We start from the raw sequence: 19,267 nt of genomic DNA on the forward strand, positions 1-19,267 counted from the left end.
GCTACTGTTGAGATATAAAAACGGGGAGTCAATAGAATCTTTGGTCTTGGGTTCAAACCGCCATCATCCAGGGTCACCGGACCACAGTTTCACCAGTATCGGTAGAAGTTGAGGACAGCTGAAGGACCAAATCATCCTGGAGCGGAGGACTACCGATTCGCATTTTATAGATGATGGTAAATTCACGGTCTTTTGGACGCTTTCTCAGCATCGCAGAACCGCAAGGCGAGGTGCCAAGTGCCAAGACTGACTTTGATTGATCGAAAGTCGAGATTCTGTGACGGCTGGCTCCACCTAATAGGCGCAGCCACTTACTGCCCAGGAGTCTGAGGGTCAACAGGAGAGCCACACTGAAGATAAGGGCCAATGAGCAAGTGAGGCGCGTCAACTGGCCATTTAGGTCGTCGGGTCCCGCGCTGCCCGACAGGCCCGACTCCCGGATGACGCATCGCAAACCGCCAGTTGAGTTGACTGACCCTGGAGTGTGCACGCGATTTCTGCCTTCTTTTACGCCCTTGCTGTGCTGTCATGATGCTCGCATAATGAACGAGATAGTACTTGGCAGCATCCGTACCAAGTCTGCCGTCCTGCGAGGGTGGGCTGCAGATCGTCAATCAAGGCAATGTGGAGAATGAGGCGTTTTAACCTTGTTTTCCCGACAGACATGAACGTTATGCAATGTAACGACGTCGGCTTCGCATGCAGGAAACGAATCACAATCTCAGATTACATGCCTTATATTATTCGCTAATGTAGTGTTCAGGATATTGATATCTTGGAACGTTAAAGTTTGAGCATGGCACTTCCGCTATCAAAAAACTCTGTGAAGCGCCCGACGCCACGCTGGCCAGGTCTGAATTTCGGCCTGATAAGCACGAATTTGATCCCAATCGAGTTCACGTCGGCCAGTGTCAACATCAATCTGGTCGAGACGCAGCCAGCCCGTGCGTTTCCAGACAAATCCTCCGGCCCAAAAAGCAATCAAAATGGGGAATGCCAAGTACGACTTGAAGAAGCCTTCGGCAGTGTTGAGGCCATCTTTTCCGGGAGGCGCAAGAGCAGTAAAGAACTGGCAAACATGTTAGTGAAAAGGTTGTCATTTAAATGGCGGAAAAATCGAAGAAAATGGTAAATATACGAACCTGGGCCGCGAGAACCACAACACACAATACCAAGCCTATCCACGACCCCCACACGCCAAAGGCTGCTTGAAAAGGAATCTCTTTAACGGAGTGGCCGTGGTATGCCCAGGCGGCCCGGAAACGGATGTGCGACACGCAGATGCCTCCCCATGCAAACAACACAGCTAAGCCTGAGATGGCTTGGAGCCACTCGAATACAACGGGACCAGACGAAGTCAGATTGACATAGGCCAAAGGACCCGTCAAAATAAGTGCAATAACGGAAAACAGAGGTCGCCCGGATCGATCGATGTATGTGAATATCTTGGGCGCATAGCCTTGTTGAGCGAGGGCAGTCAGGGTGCGAGATCCGCCAAACACAGCAGAAACACCAATAGAGAGGACCGATATCAGAATAATGGCATTCATGAAGTGATCAAGTCCACGGAGTTTAGCATAGAAACCGATAAGAACCCACGGAGACGCCTTGACATCGGTGTAGGCCGCGCTGGAAAGCAGACGAGGGTCATCTGCCGGAATAAGCAGGCCAACGAAGAATAGACCTAAGACGTAAAACAACACAACTCGCCAAAAGACTTGCTTGATAGCACCAGGAACAGATTTCACCGGGTTAGACGTCTCTGCTGCAGCCAATCCAACTAGTTCGGTGCCGGTAAACGAAAACGCAGCAGTGACAAACACAGCGCAAAAGCCACGAAAGCCGTTTTTAAAAGCGCCAGGATCGTACCAATATCTTGCCCCCCAGTATTCGTTGTATCTACCGTCCTTGGGGCCGCCACCAAGGACAAGAACAAGGGCGATGATCATGAATACAACCACGGAAACGAGTTTAATGGAGGAGGCCCAAAACTCTTCCTCGGCAAAGCCAATGCTGCCAAAGACATTGATTGCAATAACGGCAACAAGGAAAATTGTGATCCAAACGGCAACACTAGTTTTGTCGTCCCAGTATTCTATGACAAGACCACAGACCGTAAGTTCGAGCGGTAACACGACCAACCAGAGGAATAAATAGTTCCAGCCGACGGCAAAGCCAAACGAGGGGTCAATAAATCGACTCGCATATGTGTAGAAGCCGCCCGAGATGGGATACATGACAGCCAGCTCTCCAAGAGCAAAGACTGCGCTCTCTTAGTATTGGTGCCAGACAAACCTCGATCGACCATTAAAGACTCACCAACATTGAAGACCATGAAACCGACGATGGAGAAGCAGATCAGGATAGACGCGGGACCCTGGTGCTGTCAGAATGCATGTTCCAAATGGGCATCTCTTGTTCAGGGTTGCTACTTACGCCCTTGGCCAAAGCACTGCCCGAGCCAACAAAAAAGCCGGCGCCAATTGAACCGCCGATAGCAATCATTTGTAGATGGCGAGGTTTCATGGCCCGGTCTAGCTCGACTATGCCCCTTCCATAGTGACGCTTCTGGAACGACTTGCCATTGAGGCCGTTCCTGGTCCAAAAGTCCTCCTCGGCAAAGGTGGCCGCAAACTGAGGCCCGGATACGACCTTGCTGTCCGCATCAGCAGACTGGAAGGCCGGCTTCTCGCCGCTTCCTACGGATGTGGGTGCGTCCGGGTCGGACATGGTGGATCGTCGTGTAAGTCGGCCCAGCACCGAAAGAGGCCGTCGCCGGCAGTTGAGCGAATGCTACACAGAGTCCCGGAACCGAGACGACAAAGGGGCAGTTGAGACAATGCAACCTGGGGACAACGGGACTGGGGCATTACCCAGATTATAAACATGTCGAGTCCGCATAGGAACACGCGAATATGCACACCACGATGGGGACTCCCCATGGCAGCGTGTGGATACAATAATGGGAGATTGCCCAGGTTGAGTCAGGAAAAGCGCAGCCAACCCTGCCGCGAGGAGCCGATAATCAAGGAAGGGCTGACAGCGGAATGTCTTCCGGCCGATTTGCGCTCCGTGACAGCGGCGACAGCCGTTCTTACACCGAACTCGCTCCTCGAAGCATTCTGGCTCAGCCTTATCCTCGAGCGGATTAGACAGGGAGGCCTGAAAGGGAGGGCGGTAGGACAGACGAAGCAATTCTTCCTCTCGGTAATGCATCTTCAGATCAAGGGTTATTAAGCTTATTCCGAAATCGTTCCAGAAGACATGACGCAGAAACCGTCGAGTACGCCGACACGCTTCCACAGCGATGCTGACCGAATCCCACCGTTGAAGGATTGTCCAGCGTCGGCCCATCTGAGCTTTCCCTTATGGGTTCGGGGCCATAAAGTGGATTCTGGCAAATTGTACGTTGCAAGATCAAGTTTGCTTCAGCAGACACAGCCCAAGCGTAACATCAGATATAAGCGCGGGCACATTCTCGGTGGAGTTTTTTTTTTTTTTTTTGTCTTTTGCTTCTGCCACGAGACACTTGCCGCATTTGTACCTTCACACGTGGTCTCATTGGGGCAAAGGACACACCTTCTGCCGCAGCCTCACGCATTCTAGAACGAGTTGGTGCATGGAAATGCTACTTGGTGGCTTTCTTTGCAGATTGCTCCGATCAGCCTCCGGGTACCCATCCCAGTGGATACACTCAGAGCGGCAGCGGAGGACCAACAATGGATCCGTCCTTTAGTTGCGCACAAGATTGATACAAAAGCCCGATCCAACGCCGAGGCGAGCCAGGGTGTTTTCCATGGCGTGTGGAATTCACCGCCGGGTGCCTCCGCTGGACCTCAGAGAAATGTTCTCAAACAGCACATGTGCCCGAAGGTGAAGTGGTGGAGGAGGACCGACGCTGTCAAATGATGATCTTGGGACAGCAGGCAATGCCTCTTTGTGAAATAACGAATGCGCAGTCTGGATGAGTCTGTGCTGATGGGAGCACGGGCGCTCTTGGCATTCACCTACGGAGTCAAGTATTACTTACTCCGTACTCTCTTGCTTTTGCCCCGTTTCATGGGTGGCTCGACGTTGGCTTGGCTGTTTGGAATCTCCCAACACTACGGAGTAATTATTTGCGTCCAGTTGCTTGCCCTTCACCGTACATACGTTTTTCCTGATAGGCGCTACGGTGTGAACGCATGGCGTGGCTTTAACTTGATGTCACTCGGATTCCAGCATTGAAATTTGGCGGTTGGTCTGAGAGCTCATACCGCATAACCCAACAGGACATTTGTCGCTTAAAGTGCTCCTCATTGTGCTTCCAACTGGCATGGCCAATATGGTTCTATACCACGGCAGCCTTGACCTCTTTGCTCTTTCTTCTCACAGCTCAGTCAGTCTCCGACGCTATTCACACCAGCGTTCACTTGGATTGGCGGGATTCAGTTCCAAATGACCGTGGAGCCACAATTTTGCAAATTGCCCAGTGTCAGATTATCTCGGTCCACATACCTAGCCCATGCCATGTGCAGCCGTCGTTCCACCCGTTGGTCGGACGATGCTGTGCCATGATGCCCCCGCGTTGTGATCCGCCTCGAGCCACGAGCCGATCCACCACCCCGCGAAGGAAATCTGCCAACGACAGACAATATCCCGGGTCGAGATCAAGTCTTTGTCCAGGTGTGAACGGCTTCCAACGGCAAAAGCCCTTGGAATGCTTCAAGGTTGGGCCATCGTGACTGGAAGCATTGATCCACCCCCAGAATCCCCCAGACTCAACCTCCACGCAGTTGCTGATAGATTACGAAATGACGGGCTGACGTTTCCACTAGGCTGATGACTTGGAGTCACCGTGTTGTGCTCGTGTTGGGCTTTGGGTAGTGATCCTGGATGCCAAGCGCCAATCACTTGCTTGGGAGATTGTTGGCTGCAGGGCTCGCCGAAATGGCTCGCTGGGTTTGACAGCTCACCGTAGCCAGAACAATGAAAAATGGCAGGCAACTTGCCAAACGATGATTTGGCTTATATGTTGCCAACGGCTCCCGTCTCTTAGCCAGGCAGAGGAGGAGAGACAGGCTCGTTGGACCATCGACAGTCAGCTGCCCTGTATAGACTGATGATACCACGTGGAAATATTCACTTTTTTCAGCCCTGTGAATCGTGTTGCCACAAGAGCTTCATGGACGTAGGTCCAGTCAACGAAACGATCGATCTCGCCAGGATTTACCTGTCACAAAATTCGACAGCTTGAGCCTTTAGATAACGTGGAATGCCTCCTTGACTGTATTACTCACTGCGGCTATCGGAGTTTACTCGCAACTTCCTTGGGGCCAATGCTAGCAGATTTAGCATGTTAACCTAAGCCCGAGAAAAACACTTCTTGACTTATAGAAGGACGGATTATCCAATTACACTCTGTCCATGGTATGCCAATCTAACTTGGCCGGAAGCTCGCGCCAGCCAGGATCCGTCGTGGGCGCTGATCAAGCCACCCCGTCCAGCCTCTTCGACGGTCCTCAACACGCCAGTCCAGCCGACGATATTTTGTTTAAAAAAAGGCAAACAAAGCAGAAGAGATTTAAAAGACTCTACCTCTCAATAATGATATAGGAGAGCCTAATTTCACCCGGGAAACCCTATACCCAAGACATAATCATGACCCCTAATCATGGGGGTCCCATTCGCCGTTCTCAAAACGGATCCGCGTGCAGAAAATGGACCTAATCTGGTCACCGTCGTCGGTCTCATGCAAATCGCGAATAGACTCGGAAACATTCGTGTAGAGAGACGGGTTCAAGCAATTCGCGTTGCTGAGTTGCCGCGTCAGTTGCGACCTGTGAAGTGGGCGGAAACGCAGCATGCCGACTTACTAGAGGTACACAGAACAGTTTACCTCGTGGGTAAAAAATTTGATGGATGATATCAGGGTTGTCTCTTCCCCGTCAACCCTTTATTCCCCACCGTCAGCATTTGCTCACAGGCTTGATGGAATTGGAAAAGGCATTGCTTACAAGTTCGCTGGAATTGCGAAGCACTTGTCTAAATACGGCACGGTAGCTGAGAGTCCTTGCCAGTCTCTGTGCTCGTATAGCGTGACCTAGAGGCAAATCAGGATGGGCTTTGTTGGCAACTGTCTGCGAGTCGATTGGAGCTTGTTTGCTTACACCAATATTTGGGGTTTCTCCGGGGTCGGTTGCTGAGACGGCAGTTGCTACTGCCGTCATGAATAGAGTGATGAAGTACATGTTGGATGGTAAGGATATGGGCGCGTGATATATTGGAGGCTGATCTGATGAGCGGCCCAGATGCCATTGAAGGGATGGAACTTGTATTTATATACCCACGTGGAAGGACTAGCAAGAATGCTCGCTGTTCCAATTCAATTGGCGTGTTGACGTGTAGACTACACACGTCGCTCGTGCCCTAACCCTGTCCTACTACATGTTGGATCAAAGGTTTCCGCACGAAAAACCGGCCGGCAGACGTCATTGCTGCCCGGAGACAGGCGTACCGGGTTAGTCAATTTTGACACGTAATTTTGCTTATTTTGTGGCGCATAGTGTAGCTTCCTTTTAAATTGTTGTAAAATTGGATGCTCAAGTTCAAGCTTATTCTCATCCACCACGGGGCTCCTGGGCTCTCGTGGCATTACATGCCGACACACTCCAAGGGAGTTCTTTCATGGCGGCAACCTCAGTGCTTTGCTTGACAAAACTTTTGTGTGTTTCCACCGCAGACACGTGGCTTGAGTAGCGTTGAGACGCTTTGAAACCAAGTTTTTGGTGGTGAAAAAATGCCCCGATGCCACTCGACGGTTTAGCATTGGCTTCGTTGAACCTTACGGCTCGCCGGCGCTACCGAATCTCCAAAAGGCCGTGCAATCTCCCAGATGGGACAGCGATGGATTGAGTCTGGCTCCACGGGAAAATGCTAAGTGTAGATATGAATTACTTTGGAGAAACTGCAGAATGGAGAAAAATGGAGGAGTTGGATCATCTTAAAACTCGCCGAGCCAGCATGATCAAATAAGAGCAGGTGAATGGTAGAAACTGCAAAGAAGGGGGGTTACGACACTCTATGACGTAGGAACTCGTCTAGCGACGGGCAGCAGTCAGCCACTGTCCCTAGAACCTAGAATTCCATTCATGCTCGCGCCCAGTCAAAAGCGGCGTAAGGGGTAGACGAGATGCAGGTTCACTTGCTTCTTGGCAATCCATCTTGGATGTACAGGCCACCCTCGTCGTCCAACTCACACTGTCCCCTACGGTGTAGATATAGGCACCGTCTGGAGAATTTAGAAATAAAGGCACTTGGGTATAGAATGAATTTGTATTCAATGTAATACTAGCACGTCACCAAAGTCGAATACCCCAGTGCTATCTCCTTGCCTCACCCCGTAGGCCATCGCGGCCAAGTATTCCACCAGACATGGCGTAACAATTAGAAACACCCGCAGGCACACTCACCCAATCTGCTACTGGATGAACCACTGGTCCTTGTGTTACACTGATTCATGTTATACATCCCTCTGAATGTGCGCAGGTCCAATTTTTGTAACGGGCCAGGGTTCTAGCTAATAATAAGTAACTCAGATCTTAAAGATACATAAGTATATAAAAATATACTAGTTTATTATACTTAATAATAAAGTATCTTTAAGTATCATAAAAGAAGTGGGTTGAATACATCAATTGGACCTGCGCACATTCAGAGGGATAGGGCGGCCCATCAGCCCCGGCCGAGAGACCGGCCGAGCAGAATCTTATAGTGCGGCGACACACAGCATGGGAGCTTCAGGCAGTACTTGGCTGGCGATACATCGAGGAATTCCAGTATTATCCCTGTGACTATGTGTCCCGTACATACATTAGAATTCATTAAGTCCTACTTGCTAGCCCTGCTCAATCTGTCAATTGCGAACCGTCGACTGTAAAGCTTCACTCGAAACCCGTCACTACCCATTCACCACGCCCACTCCAACCAAGCACAATACCAATACACCGCACGCATTCCGCCTCTAGCTGCACTTCCGCTGCCACCCCGGAAAGAATGGACTTTCATCAAGAGTCTGCACGACCCAGCCCTTCTCAATCAACCCCATGTCCAGCTGTGCCTGCTCATACCTCACCAGCGCAGGCTTCACCACATGCTCAACATGCCAAGTCCCCTTGTACTTCATGATTCCCTCCTCCCCCTCATTCAGTATCTTTAGAACAAGCGACGGGATATAAGGTTCGTCAGCAAACTCGCACAGAGGCGTATACAAGGCCTTGAAGTTGAAAACAACAGCTCCCGAGAGTGGCAGTCGACGCAAGGTCTGCCAGTCAACCCGTAAATAAACATCCTCCTCGCGAAGAGAGTCACTCCTCGAGCCGCGATTACTCCAGTCAGCATGGTCATCAGGCAAGAAGAGCGGCTGCCCAATCTCCAAGCCCCAGGAGCCTCTCTGGATAGGGCTCGAAGCCGGCATCTTGGTGAAGAACCTACAATCGAGGCGTTAGTGTCTGCAATCCCAGCAGGCGTGGGCACGCAACGCACCGGTCCATGCTAAATGCCAGCTTCTCCTTGTACCCGGGAACAGCGTGGTGGACGCCGGGCAAGCCCATCCCCATCTTCTGGCCTAGCTTCCAGCCGAGAGATGAGCAAATCACGCCGGCTCGCAAGTGGTAACGACCCGTCTTCTCGTCGCGCATCATGATTCCAAAGTCCTCTGGCAGATTTTCTAAAAGGACGTGAAGCGGTTCCGCTGCCGACACGTCGCGTGTCGTGCCGAGGATGCGGTTCACAAAATGGCCGTCTGTGACTTGGAAGTGCTGCGGGTATTTGATGCCGAGGTATTGCAGGGCCATTTCCATGAGCTCCCTGCACGCGAGCTCTGATCCTGGCAGAGCTTGTAGGATTTCTTTGCCGTGCTGCGCGTACAGATCTCGGCGCTGGGTTATTCGCTCCCGGTAGGTGCTTTCCAACTCGAGCCAATAATCCGCATCGAGTTTTTTATAAGCTAATGCCGAGGCGGCACTCGTTAGACTCATCGGGTAGCTTGTGATTGCTGGATATCCATGTTACATACACATAGTTTGGTGATACGGCCATCTGAACGGCCTGTATGGTCTTGGTCGAGCGGTGTCGATGGTGAAGCTTTTGAGGGGCGTCGGGGCTGGAACGCCAGATAGCTTTGCATAGTCGGGGAAACAGCCCAGCGCCCTGACATCACCAACTGTGAAGCCACTATATAGGTTGGTTGAAGGGTCGGCAAGGCGGTAGTCACACTCCAGCTTCAAAAGTGGCTGTTTTGAGACGGTTAAGGGCTCGATGTTGTTGTCAGCGGTAGGGATGAGGTCATAGATGGTATTCCGCTGTGACGGCGGAAATATTTTGGAGTAGTCTAAGTCAGGGGTTGTCTCCGGCTTGGCGTTACCAGCGAACCGAGTCTCGCCATGGCCGATGGCTTTCTTCTTCCAGATGTAGGCTTGGAATAGGTAGGCACAGACACCCACGGCCATTGCTAGAAGAAAATATAAAAACGCCATATCGCGAACGGGCTACAGCACGCTTTGCTGGGCTGAGCAGCTCTTTTCTTCAACGATTCACATGGCATGCCAAGACTACATAAGTAATTTTTGTGTCGGTATGTGGAAATGCGGCATTCAAGTCGTGGCGAACAATCCGTCCGGGTATAATAACCGAAAGTGGACATGGAAAGCGGCATGGAGGGAGAAACGCGGGGTAGAGCGGGAGTAAGCGAGCCAATGGCGGACCTTGAATGCTCGTGTAACTCACATGCGATGGCATGCCATGATGGGATGCGTCTGGAGTTCCTGAACGTGGACTGGCAGGTGACTCTAGCTTCGGCGTGCCACGCTTTTGATAACCGTCTCGTGGGACAACCTGACCATACCCACAAATATTGGCAGCCACCTGATACTGGAAGCGCAGCGCAGCCATTGCCATACGTTTCTTGAGTGAGATAAGGACATGGAGCTTGGGCCACATCTCTATCACAGACTGTGACGCTCCAGGACGGTGGTATTACGCGCTGGTTAGGGGGGAGGCCGCGTAACACTTGATAACATTTGATGTGAGAGAGATGAAAACAAAATGCACTACCGGGGGTTCACCCACTTTCGGTAGTGCAGCTTGTAAATTTTGGCATCAGGAGAGTAATGGCAGGGTGACCACCAAACGCTCCGCTTGGTCTCATCCAACCCTAACCCTGGATGGTAAGGTCCAAAGGGTGGAAGTGCATGTTTATTCTCATGAACACTCACTCATCCACGGCACATCGAGCCCTCGACGTAGAGCGCAGAGCCAGTAGACAATTTTTGACAGCAAGCATCGGAAGTTGCCCTCAACTTGATTGACTTTGCAATTCCGACGCCATACATCTGCAGAATCAACGTCAATGCAATGCCGTGGCTCGCCAAACGAGTGACAGGGCCGTCTCTTCCTTTCAATTCCCTACTTCAGTCATTACGTACGATAGGTATCTCTGACACTCTCGGGGTCATCACCTCACGGTGCCGGACTCCCCCCCGTGAGCATATTCTCAGCAGCAGCCCTGACCGCCCCCATGGCGACCTTGAACAAGCCAGGCCCAATGCTCACTCTGGCAACGCCCATATCTGCCAACTCCTTGGTAGTCTTGATGCCGGGATAAGCGGAGAATGACGCGGCGACCCGACCATCCAACTCCTTCACCAACGTCTCCAAATGATGCTTCGTCATGCCTCCTCGCGGCCCACCCCAGTAAAACACCGTCGTGGCACCCAGCTCCAAATACGCCTTGCCCCTCTTAATCGCCTCCCTGAGCCTGGTCTCATCGTCTAGGCTCTCATCCTCCAAGCAAAACACGTCACATCGAGCGTTGAGCACAAAGTCTGGCGTTCCAGCAGCCTCGGCGGCTTGAAGCGCAGTCTTGAGCCTCTGAACCTGCTCGTCGATGGGGTATAAGCCCTTGTCGAACAAAGGCGATGGGATGGAATCTTCAATGTTGGCGCCGGCGATGCCAGCATTTACGGCGTCAGTGACGACTTCTGAGATGCGCGAACCATAGCCGTCCCTGAGATCGGCGCTCAGCGGGAGACCTGCTTTCGCGGCAAAGGGTGCGATTCGCTTGATGGATTCGAGGGTTTGCTCGGCTGTGAGGTCCTCGTCTAGCTGTCCGTTGACGGCAGCTATGGCCCACGATGTAGTGGCGACACCTTGGACGAGCTTGGAGGACGGGGTGTTGAGGGAATTGATGGCGTTGAGAGAGGCAACGTCCCAAATGTTGGCGAAGATGATGGGTTTGGAGGGGACATGGAGGGCCTTCAGGGCCTCGGCGGACTCGTTGGCCATGGTGTCGGAGAAGTTGGGGTTGGATGACGAGGGCCCAAATGTTGGAGAAGCGGGCCAAGGGACAGATGGCGCTTTATATATCTGTTGAGGTTGTGGTACGAGTCAACCATCAAAGTCCCCAGGTGACGTTATGCTAACGAGTTGTTCATGCTTATCAGAGCTTAAAGCGGTCTGTTTGTGGCCGGGGTGCTGAGTCGAGGCTTGGGGCCTTGGTCGCAATGGCCCAATCCGTATCGTATGTTGATTTAGAAATCTTAAGTGCCCCACGGAGCATGTTTCCTAAAAAAACAGAAAAAACCCTGGCGGTTTTCGTCTTGAGGTATAAATCACGCAGCCGTGAATTCTAGTCGACTAACTGACTAATCAAAGGCGCAAACTTTGGTTCGGTGCGGGGGATACTTGACATATTCGCCTGAAAAGAACAGGCAGTATTGATTGTGGGCGGGTCGGCTCTGTCTGTGAACTAGTGGGAGCATTTGCGCTTGCTTGTTTCACGAAGCCGAGTGAAAGATTCACATCAATGATTGATTGAGCAATGTAGCCGCCAACATGTACTCAGCAGGGCGCAGGGCCGCAGACCATCGACGCCAATGCATAATTGCACTGCCGCAAACTTTCCCTGGTTGTCGGCACATGATTCCGTTAAGTCAAGTCTCAAGGTTTGCAAGCAGGACTGATTTCGTCAGGTAATGCTCAACGTGGATGCCAGCACAGAAGCGAGGCGAAATGTCGAGTTGCTGTCTCGGCGCTAACCGCCTCGGGGTGAGAGGGACGGGTAGAGCAGCGACGTGGTTGACACCATCAATCTGTTTCTCCAAAGTATCTATGATATATAGTGCAAAGAAAAAGACGACTTTGTCAATGGCCATTCGTCGTGGTAGCATAATGCAGGTGACAGCGGGCGCATCAATCGGCTCCTCAGAGACGCGGGCTGCGAAGATGTCGTTTTGTTTCCGACGTGTCGACAAAGCGCAAAGTCAACATCCCCCCTTCTCACGAGAATAATGAGGTACCACGTCGGGTCGAGCCGTGCCTGCCAACTCTCCAACTCCGATACCAATTCGTAGAGTCTGTTCCCGATGATGGAATATCTCAGCCTCCTCAACAGGCAAGATTCCGGCATCTGGATACTCGACGTCGCAAGAGATAGTTTGCCGTGAAGCACCTGCAGAAGACGAAACTGACTCTCCGCCACCTTTTCGTCCAGCTAGCCTGCAATTCTGACCAGCACCTGCAATTTGACCTCGAGCTTGGTCCATTGGGCTTCTAGAAAATTGACCATCTCGTCAATTTCCCTGTCTGTGTTTTGGAACGAGCGACATGTCGCCAGAGCTGTTTGCGCCGATCTACTAGACCATAGTCAGCCACTCGCAGAAATGCTATGCCTCTTTGACAAACCTGACGCAGAGCTCTATGGAATGAATTACTTCTGTGGCCATGGAGATGTTTGTCTGTTGGCCGCAGGTGAGCGAAACCTGCAGCAATACAGGTTCCCAATTCTCGAGTGCCGTGTTGACAAGGTCAAGTTCGTTCTACACCGAGGAAGCTGAGGATTTGCGCAGTACTTCCTCACACACCTTGACCTATTCAATTCCACAATGGGATGACTTGATGGATAGTGTCTAGCCCACGTAGGCACGAGCTGAATGAAGCGGCAGAAATGCCCCGTCCACTGAGTATTTGATTCGTCACCGCAAGTGACGGCACAGGCTGGCTCTGAGCTTAAAGGGGGGGTGGGCTACTCTATCATAGCAAGATACCAGTTGACCCTTTGACTCAAACACCACGCAACGCCGCAGAGTGTAATGCGGAGATTGTTGCAACTCTTATCAACTCTTCAAGTATTATACCATGTCTGCCAACGTCTCGATGCGAGGCTGGAAACCCAGGTCCTGGACGGACGAGTCAAACATATTCGAAATGTTTCAGAGTGGAGGAAATATGGATAGCCGACAGGATTCTGAGTGAAGGCATGTCGGGAAGTGTGCGGCTGGAGATCTGACAGAACTCACATGCATCCGTGGCACCAGACTCGCCATCTCAGGTTCGCGCTGTCAAGGTAATTCAAAAGCGCACCTTGAGCGAGAATTGGAATTATTTGAGAGAGTTGGAGATTTCCCTACGGTTCTCTACTCCTGATAATGCGAAGCTTATGAACTAGCCAGTACGCTGATTCTTTTGTCCAATCAGACGGATGGTTTGAGAATTTAGATTCGGTAATCATCGTCTTGGAGTCATGAGTATCTCCCGCCTTGCAAGGATTCAAAATAAAAGCTCGACCGGTGGAATCTGATAGCATGCACGCAGGCTGTTTGTATCCCAAAGCCCGGCTGGAGTTGCAGCGCAAGAACTTCTAGCATTCACTCCTGCGTCTCTGGCTTGGTCCACGCAATCTTTTCTCCTAGAATCCGAGGGCCCCGGCCTGGACGCACAGGTTCTTTTGCCGTGCTTTCGTCATTTGTCGTTTGAAGCGGTACTCCCCCCCGTCCCCTGGCGCAAGTAGAGACGGTCCCTAATATGTTATGTAGACCAAATACTTTGTGTTGAGAACTGATTACGCGACAGACGATGAAACAAGTGCAGCGTATGGCGTCTGGACATCCAGCAAACGGGTCAACAAGATACTTCAGAAGGGAGACCTCGCGACGAGCGGAAGAGTGGTGCTATTTTTCTCAGTCATCCAAAAGTATGTCGTCCAACTCGTTCCTGTGGCAGCCAGGCGTCTCGTGTCTCTGCGAGAAGACTTTTAGCATGGCATGAAGACGGCTGACGTGAAAGCGAGCCTCAGCCGGCGGTTCTGCAGTGTTGCCCAGATGACGAGTGAAGTGGACTGGGAGAATACGGACGAGCATTGGGTCGAGGAATCTTGGCAGGGGTGAGTTGATACGAAACCCAACCCAGATGATGATGCTGATTCCGGCTCACGGGAGATTCACTCCGGGGTGGCTTTGCCTTGATGAGCTGCCTTTCGATAGAGTCAGTCGCGTTCCTGTCAGGGAGAGCACTCCGGGATTTCGAGCGATGGCGTGCTACAATGGGACCGAGATATCGGCCGCATCAGCCTATGAGCTCTTGCAGGCTTTCACGTCTGGATCACTACAGTAAAGCCGAGGTGTAACATGGTTGGTTTAAGAATGAGAAGCACAACGACGTGAATAATGTACAATCTTTGATGTGCCGCTGGAAATAATGTTAGAAATCCATCATGTTCATCTGCTACGCATCAACCAGCAGCGGAAGCACATGCTCATTTCTGCAGCCTCTTGAACCGCCTGCTTCACAAAAACGAATTCACGCCTGCATGTCGCCCTTGCCAGCATGTCGAGCAGAAGCCACGTCTCTGGAAGACGGTCAGATTTACCCCCCATAGGTGCGAGCTTAAACACTCGACTCTGCAACGGCAGACACTTCGATAGACGGCAGGGTGACTTCGTCGGCGACGCGAATAAGAACGGACCCCATCCCGTGAGCCTTGCCCCAACTGCTATGCGCCTCTCGAATCTCATCCAGCCCCCAGACCTGCTTAATAGGAACCTTGAGCTTGCCCTGCTGCACCAACTGCATGAGCCGGGCCAGATTCTCGGTAAAGTCCTTGTCCTTGCTAATGTCGTAAAACCTCGTCGACTTGTTGCTCCACACGGCCGCATTCCGCAGCAGCATCTTGGCGACGCTCGGGACCGGCGATCCATATCTGCCCTTGTCATCACCGAGATACGGCAGGTTGGCTCCATACCCAACCAGCCGAGCCGGCTCACGGTCGCACAGAATAGAGTACGACCGGTCGAAGCTTTCAAACCCGAGGGCATCAAAGACGGCATGGGCACCACCCAGGTCCTGCATCTCCTTGATCCACCTCTGGTCTTTATACGAGAACGGCACGGCGCCCATCTTCTCGAGGTCCCCGTGGTTTCTCTCCGACGAGGTGCCGTAGACTGTTGCTCCTCGCAGCTGCGACAGGGCCATGATGGCCTGGCCCACGGCGCCACTGAGGCCGTGCACAAAGACGCGCTGCTTCTCGGCCACCCTGGCCGTGTGGAAGACCATGGCGTACGCGGTCGCCCAGTCGAGGACCAGGGCGCAGGCGACTTGCGAGTCGATGCCGGCCGGGACGGGAATCAGCTTGCCCTGCGGGATGTTGACCAGCTCGGACTGGGAGCCGTACACTGTCAGCGCGGCGACCCGGTCGCCGGCCCGGAACTTGGTGCACGCGGAGCCGTTGGCCTTGACGCGGCCGACGAAGCAGTATCCCGGCGTGAGAGGTGCAGAGGGCTGCTGGGGGTACCGGCCCAGACGCATGTGGATGTCTGCTCCGGAGAAGCCGCTGTAGATGATGCCAACTTGGACTTCGTTTGGTGACGGGGGCGGCATGGGTTCCGTGACGATGTGGACATTGGAGACGTCGCCAAAGGCAGATATGACGACCTTTTTGGTTGTTGGCTGCACATCATTCGCCATTCTTTGCTATAACGCTCCGGCTGCCCTTTCTGAAAACGGTTTGTTACGAGTGATATCAGACTTGCGGTCGGCGGATTCTGAGGAGGATGAACGAATGACGTTGAAACTGTGGCGGTCTATATACTTTATCGTCGTCAGGCTGGCACACGGCGTGGTGGTTGGCCCGATGTGCGCCACGCGGCTGAATCTTGCATTGCGGCATCAGGGTGCGAATGTAGGGCTGACGGAGGCATGCTGCGTCGTGCGAGATGATGACGCTCGTGTCAATTGGATTGTAGACTACAGACCATGAAGGCTGTTGCTGTTTGGCTGGCATGAGCGTAGGCTTGACCGGGTCGTCTGACTGCATATGCCTTGCTGAAATGGCATGTACTATTTCCAGTTTGAGGCTCGAGGCAGGGCTCTCTGCATGGTGCCAGCAAGTCTGACGATGAGAGGCATTGTCTTCGAACCACGCGATCAAGTTTGACCTGGCCGAACAAGGTTTTGCATGGTTTTTCTCATGTAGCCAATAGCCGGGTGCATCTCTTCCTGAGACCTGGACAAGCCATTCCCAGAGATGCGGCCTCGACAACAAATTCTCGGTCCCACAGCACGGCTCGTCATCCCCACATCAGCCGGCGTCTCCGGACAAGAGAATTGCCCAGATAGGCAACAACATATTTTGGCCCTCGGGCCTCGGTGGCGGAAGGGGCCTAGTTGCACGAAGCCAAGGTTTTTGCGGCGGGCGATTTCTCACCAAGTTTGTATCGACGGGGTGCTCGCGTGACAAACTCCCTCCTTCTGCGCTACAGGTGGAGAAGTAGCAGTACATGCATTCGGCGAGATGAAGTTATCTGCCCGGTGCCTGATCCGAGGATACCAAAGTCATTGCTGCGCTGTTTCGTCGTTGCAGCCAGCGCGCATCGAGCGTGTCTGCATTGGTCGTGGCAAACTCAGACATGGCGAAAGCGGCTGTTCACGGGGGGCTGACTGCATAAAACGCCAAAGACCACACAGGAAACGGTATTGGAAGAAAACAGACGGGCTTCGAAACCGGCAAAGCCTCGGATGCATCATGTTTTATTTTTTTTTCAGTTTATGCCAAGTGCATGCAGCACTCATCGGCCAATCAAATAGTGACGCTGACAGGTCTCAAAGCAGGCTTCGCGTGGCGGTTGCGTCACCACCGGCACACCGGGCAGTCCAGTGCCGGTTGTGGATCAGCAGCCACTCATCAAGCCTGCTGGCATGCGTCGCTCCTTCCCAGCCGCTAGATCAGGGCAAGACTCGGAAGGTACTGGTACAAGAGCCCAAGATCCTGGACTCAAGTCGACCTGGATGCTCATAAAACTATTCCCGCCGCCAAGGTCCCGAGGCTGAGCTGCACCGGACATTTTATCATCCCTTTTTCTCCTTTGTTTCATCTCCCATTCCAATACTTGTCAACAAAACGACTCTGTTACAACGACAGACTCCCTCTCTCTTTTGCTGCAGCCAAGTTCTAGACGACGCAGCCATCAATGAAGCCTCTCCGTTGACCGACAAGCCATCCCGCACCAAGAAAACCCAAGTGCATCGCCAAACTGCACCATGGCCGCCGCAGACGCCACGGCAACGTCCAAACTGGCCTCGTATTTCGCCCGGCTCAGCCCAGTTCCGGCCTTCCCAGAGTACACTGGCCCATTCAAGGTCGGCACTGTCGATGTCGAAATTCCAGTCACAGATTTGCACTCCCCAAGCCCTGCGCCCGCCAACGCCGTTGATATTCCAACGGTTCAGTTCCGGGTCTTCTATCCTGCTGTTCCCGAATCCAGTGAGAAGCGCATTACATGGCTACCAAACCCCCAGAGGCATCATGTTTCTGCCTACACCAAGTTTGTGGGCATTGGATCAACCTTGGCAGACATCCTCTCGTATGCGCCCATGTCTCCTCTCCTTGGCCAATAGTGACAACATGTGCTGACAGATGCCACAGATTCCTGCCTCGACACCTTCACTACACAACCATCCCAGTCCACAAGAATGCTGAAGCTGCCGATTCCGAAACGAAGCGATGGCCGACAATGATCTTCTCCCACGGACTGGGCGGAGGACGAAATTCGTATTCCTACATTGCCGGGTCGCTGGCATCCCACGGTGTTGTTGTCTTCTGCCCCGAACATCGCGATGGTAGCGCTGCTGTCTCCTTCATCAGACTAGCCGACTCGTCAAGCCGCTTCTTCTCCTCGGCCGCTCGCCGCATTGTGCCGTATAATCGCATACCGCACCATGTCACACCGGAAGTCTACGAGGCCCGCGAGGACCAGCTGCGCGTTCGACTGTGGGAACTTGGCCTACTCCATGACGCCATGCTTGCGATTGATGAGGGTAGGGGGTTTACAAATATGAATCTGACCACGCCAACGCTGAAACAGTTCATCGGGCGTCTCGATGTTCACGAGCCCGGTCGCATCATCTTTGGTGGACATAGTTTTGGTGCCGCCACAGTCCACCAATTTCTGAAATGCAACTATTATGCCGACGTTTCCGAGGTTGCTAATATGAAAAAGCCTCTCTTCACGCCTGCCAAGGATAGTAGCATTCGGAAGCAGATTACAGAGAAAAACGTTACGATGCTTCTTGACATGTGGTGCTTGCCTGTACTTGGACCTAATTCAAAGCCCCTTTACGACCTACCCCTACCTGTATACGCCGACGTGCCCTCTGCACCTGGCGGCACAGCTCTCCTTGCCGTTGAGTCGGAGGCCTTCCACAACTGGACCGAGCATCTGCACGTCAAGGCCAAGCTCTTGTCGCCGGATCCAACCTCCAAAACTGTTACGCCGCCATTATTCGAACGCCCCAGCGGTATAAAGCTGCCAGAACCCAACTTCTTTTACGTCGTCAACTCGGCACATCTCAGCCAATCTGACTTTGGTATTCTGTTCCCCTGGTTAACAAAGAAAATATTTGATGCCGAACAGCCGGAGCGCGCACTGCGCTTAAATCTCCGCGCTCAACTGCAGCTGTTGCGGGCGAACGGTATTCCCGTGGCTCGCACGTACGCGGGTGACCTTGTTGATGGCGCCCATGTGGACAAGTTGAATGCCAGGAAGGACGGCCAGATACCGTTAACCGAGGAAGGAATAGACGACGACAGAGCCATATTCGACAGGAGTGGCAACGATAGCGTTGACCACTGGAAATGGATCGACTTGATTGGCCTAGGTGATTTTGTCGGTGAGAATTTTGGCAAATCCGTAGAAGAAGAGGTGGAAGAAGGGGAGGAGCAGATGCAGGGTGAAATGGAACCGAGCGAGAATGAAGCTGTTCAGCCCTTGGTGCGGACTTTTAGCGCCGCTGCATGAAGAATGACTTGTAGATACCCGTTGTGTGTGTGTTTTCTTTTTTAGTATTGCATGGTTGGGCGTTGGATACGAGCATAGCATACATGTCGGGAAATTGGAAAAGTTGCCGTTGCCTCTGTTTTCAGCTCTTACTCGGATTTGATGCCGACAAACTCCAACAG

At 52.5% G+C, this 19,267-nt stretch overlaps 6 protein-coding genes across 6 annotated transcripts; 1 reads left to right on the top strand and 5 right to left on the bottom strand.

The window, feature by feature from the left end:
- Window positions 1–811: 811 nt before the first annotated feature.
- On the bottom strand, window positions 812–2,730 carry MAA_01462 (amino acid transporter; the record flags this gene model as incomplete). Its single annotated transcript, XM_007819460.1, has 4 exons — window positions 812–1,069; window positions 1,143–2,263; window positions 2,320–2,377; window positions 2,437–2,730. The coding sequence occupies 4 exons, from the start codon at window positions 2,728–2,730 to the stop codon at window positions 812–814; spliced, it is 1,731 nt and encodes a 576-aa protein (XP_007817651.1).
- Window positions 2,731–8,002: 5,272 nt separating this feature from the next.
- MAA_01461 (HRQ family protein) lies at window positions 8,003–9,488 on the bottom strand (the record flags this gene model as incomplete). The annotated part of the gene is made up of 3 exons (XM_007819459.1): window positions 8,003–8,468; window positions 8,524–8,986; window positions 9,056–9,488. 3 exons carry the CDS (start codon window positions 9,486–9,488, stop codon window positions 8,003–8,005), a joined length of 1,362 nt encoding a protein of 453 aa, XP_007817650.1.
- A 1,009-nt stretch (window positions 9,489–10,497) lies between these two features.
- MAA_01460 (C6 transcription factor) lies at window positions 10,498–11,322 on the bottom strand (the record flags this gene model as incomplete). Its single annotated transcript, XM_007819458.1, has 1 exon — window positions 10,498–11,322. One exon carries the CDS (start codon window positions 11,320–11,322, stop codon window positions 10,498–10,500), a length of 825 nt encoding a protein of 274 aa, XP_007817649.1.
- Window positions 11,323–12,299: 977 nt separating this feature from the next.
- MAA_11543 (uncharacterized protein) lies at window positions 12,300–12,581 on the bottom strand (the record flags this gene model as incomplete). Its single annotated transcript, XM_011413538.1, has 1 exon — window positions 12,300–12,581. The coding sequence occupies one exon, from the start codon at window positions 12,579–12,581 to the stop codon at window positions 12,300–12,302; it is 282 nt and encodes a 93-aa protein (XP_011411840.1).
- Window positions 12,582–14,700: 2,119 nt separating this feature from the next.
- MAA_01459 (indc11-like protein) lies at window positions 14,701–15,777 on the bottom strand (the record flags this gene model as incomplete). Its single annotated transcript, XM_007819457.1, has 1 exon — window positions 14,701–15,777. One exon carries the CDS (start codon window positions 15,775–15,777, stop codon window positions 14,701–14,703), a length of 1,077 nt encoding a protein of 358 aa, XP_007817648.1.
- Window positions 15,778–17,349: 1,572 nt separating this feature from the next.
- MAA_01458 (phospholipase A2) lies at window positions 17,350–19,106 on the top strand (the record flags this gene model as incomplete). The annotated part of the gene is made up of 2 exons (XM_007819456.1): window positions 17,350–17,672; window positions 17,735–19,106. The coding sequence occupies 2 exons, from the start codon at window positions 17,350–17,352 to the stop codon at window positions 19,104–19,106; spliced, it is 1,695 nt and encodes a 564-aa protein (XP_007817647.1).
- Between the last annotated feature and the right edge of the window lie 161 nt (window positions 19,107–19,267).

This window comes from Metarhizium robertsii (assembly GCF_000187425.2).
Source record: "Metarhizium robertsii ARSEF 23 chromosome Unknown MAA_Scf_9, whole genome shotgun sequence".
In the NCBI taxonomy this organism is placed as follows: domain Eukaryota; kingdom Fungi; phylum Ascomycota; class Sordariomycetes; order Hypocreales; family Clavicipitaceae; genus Metarhizium; species Metarhizium robertsii.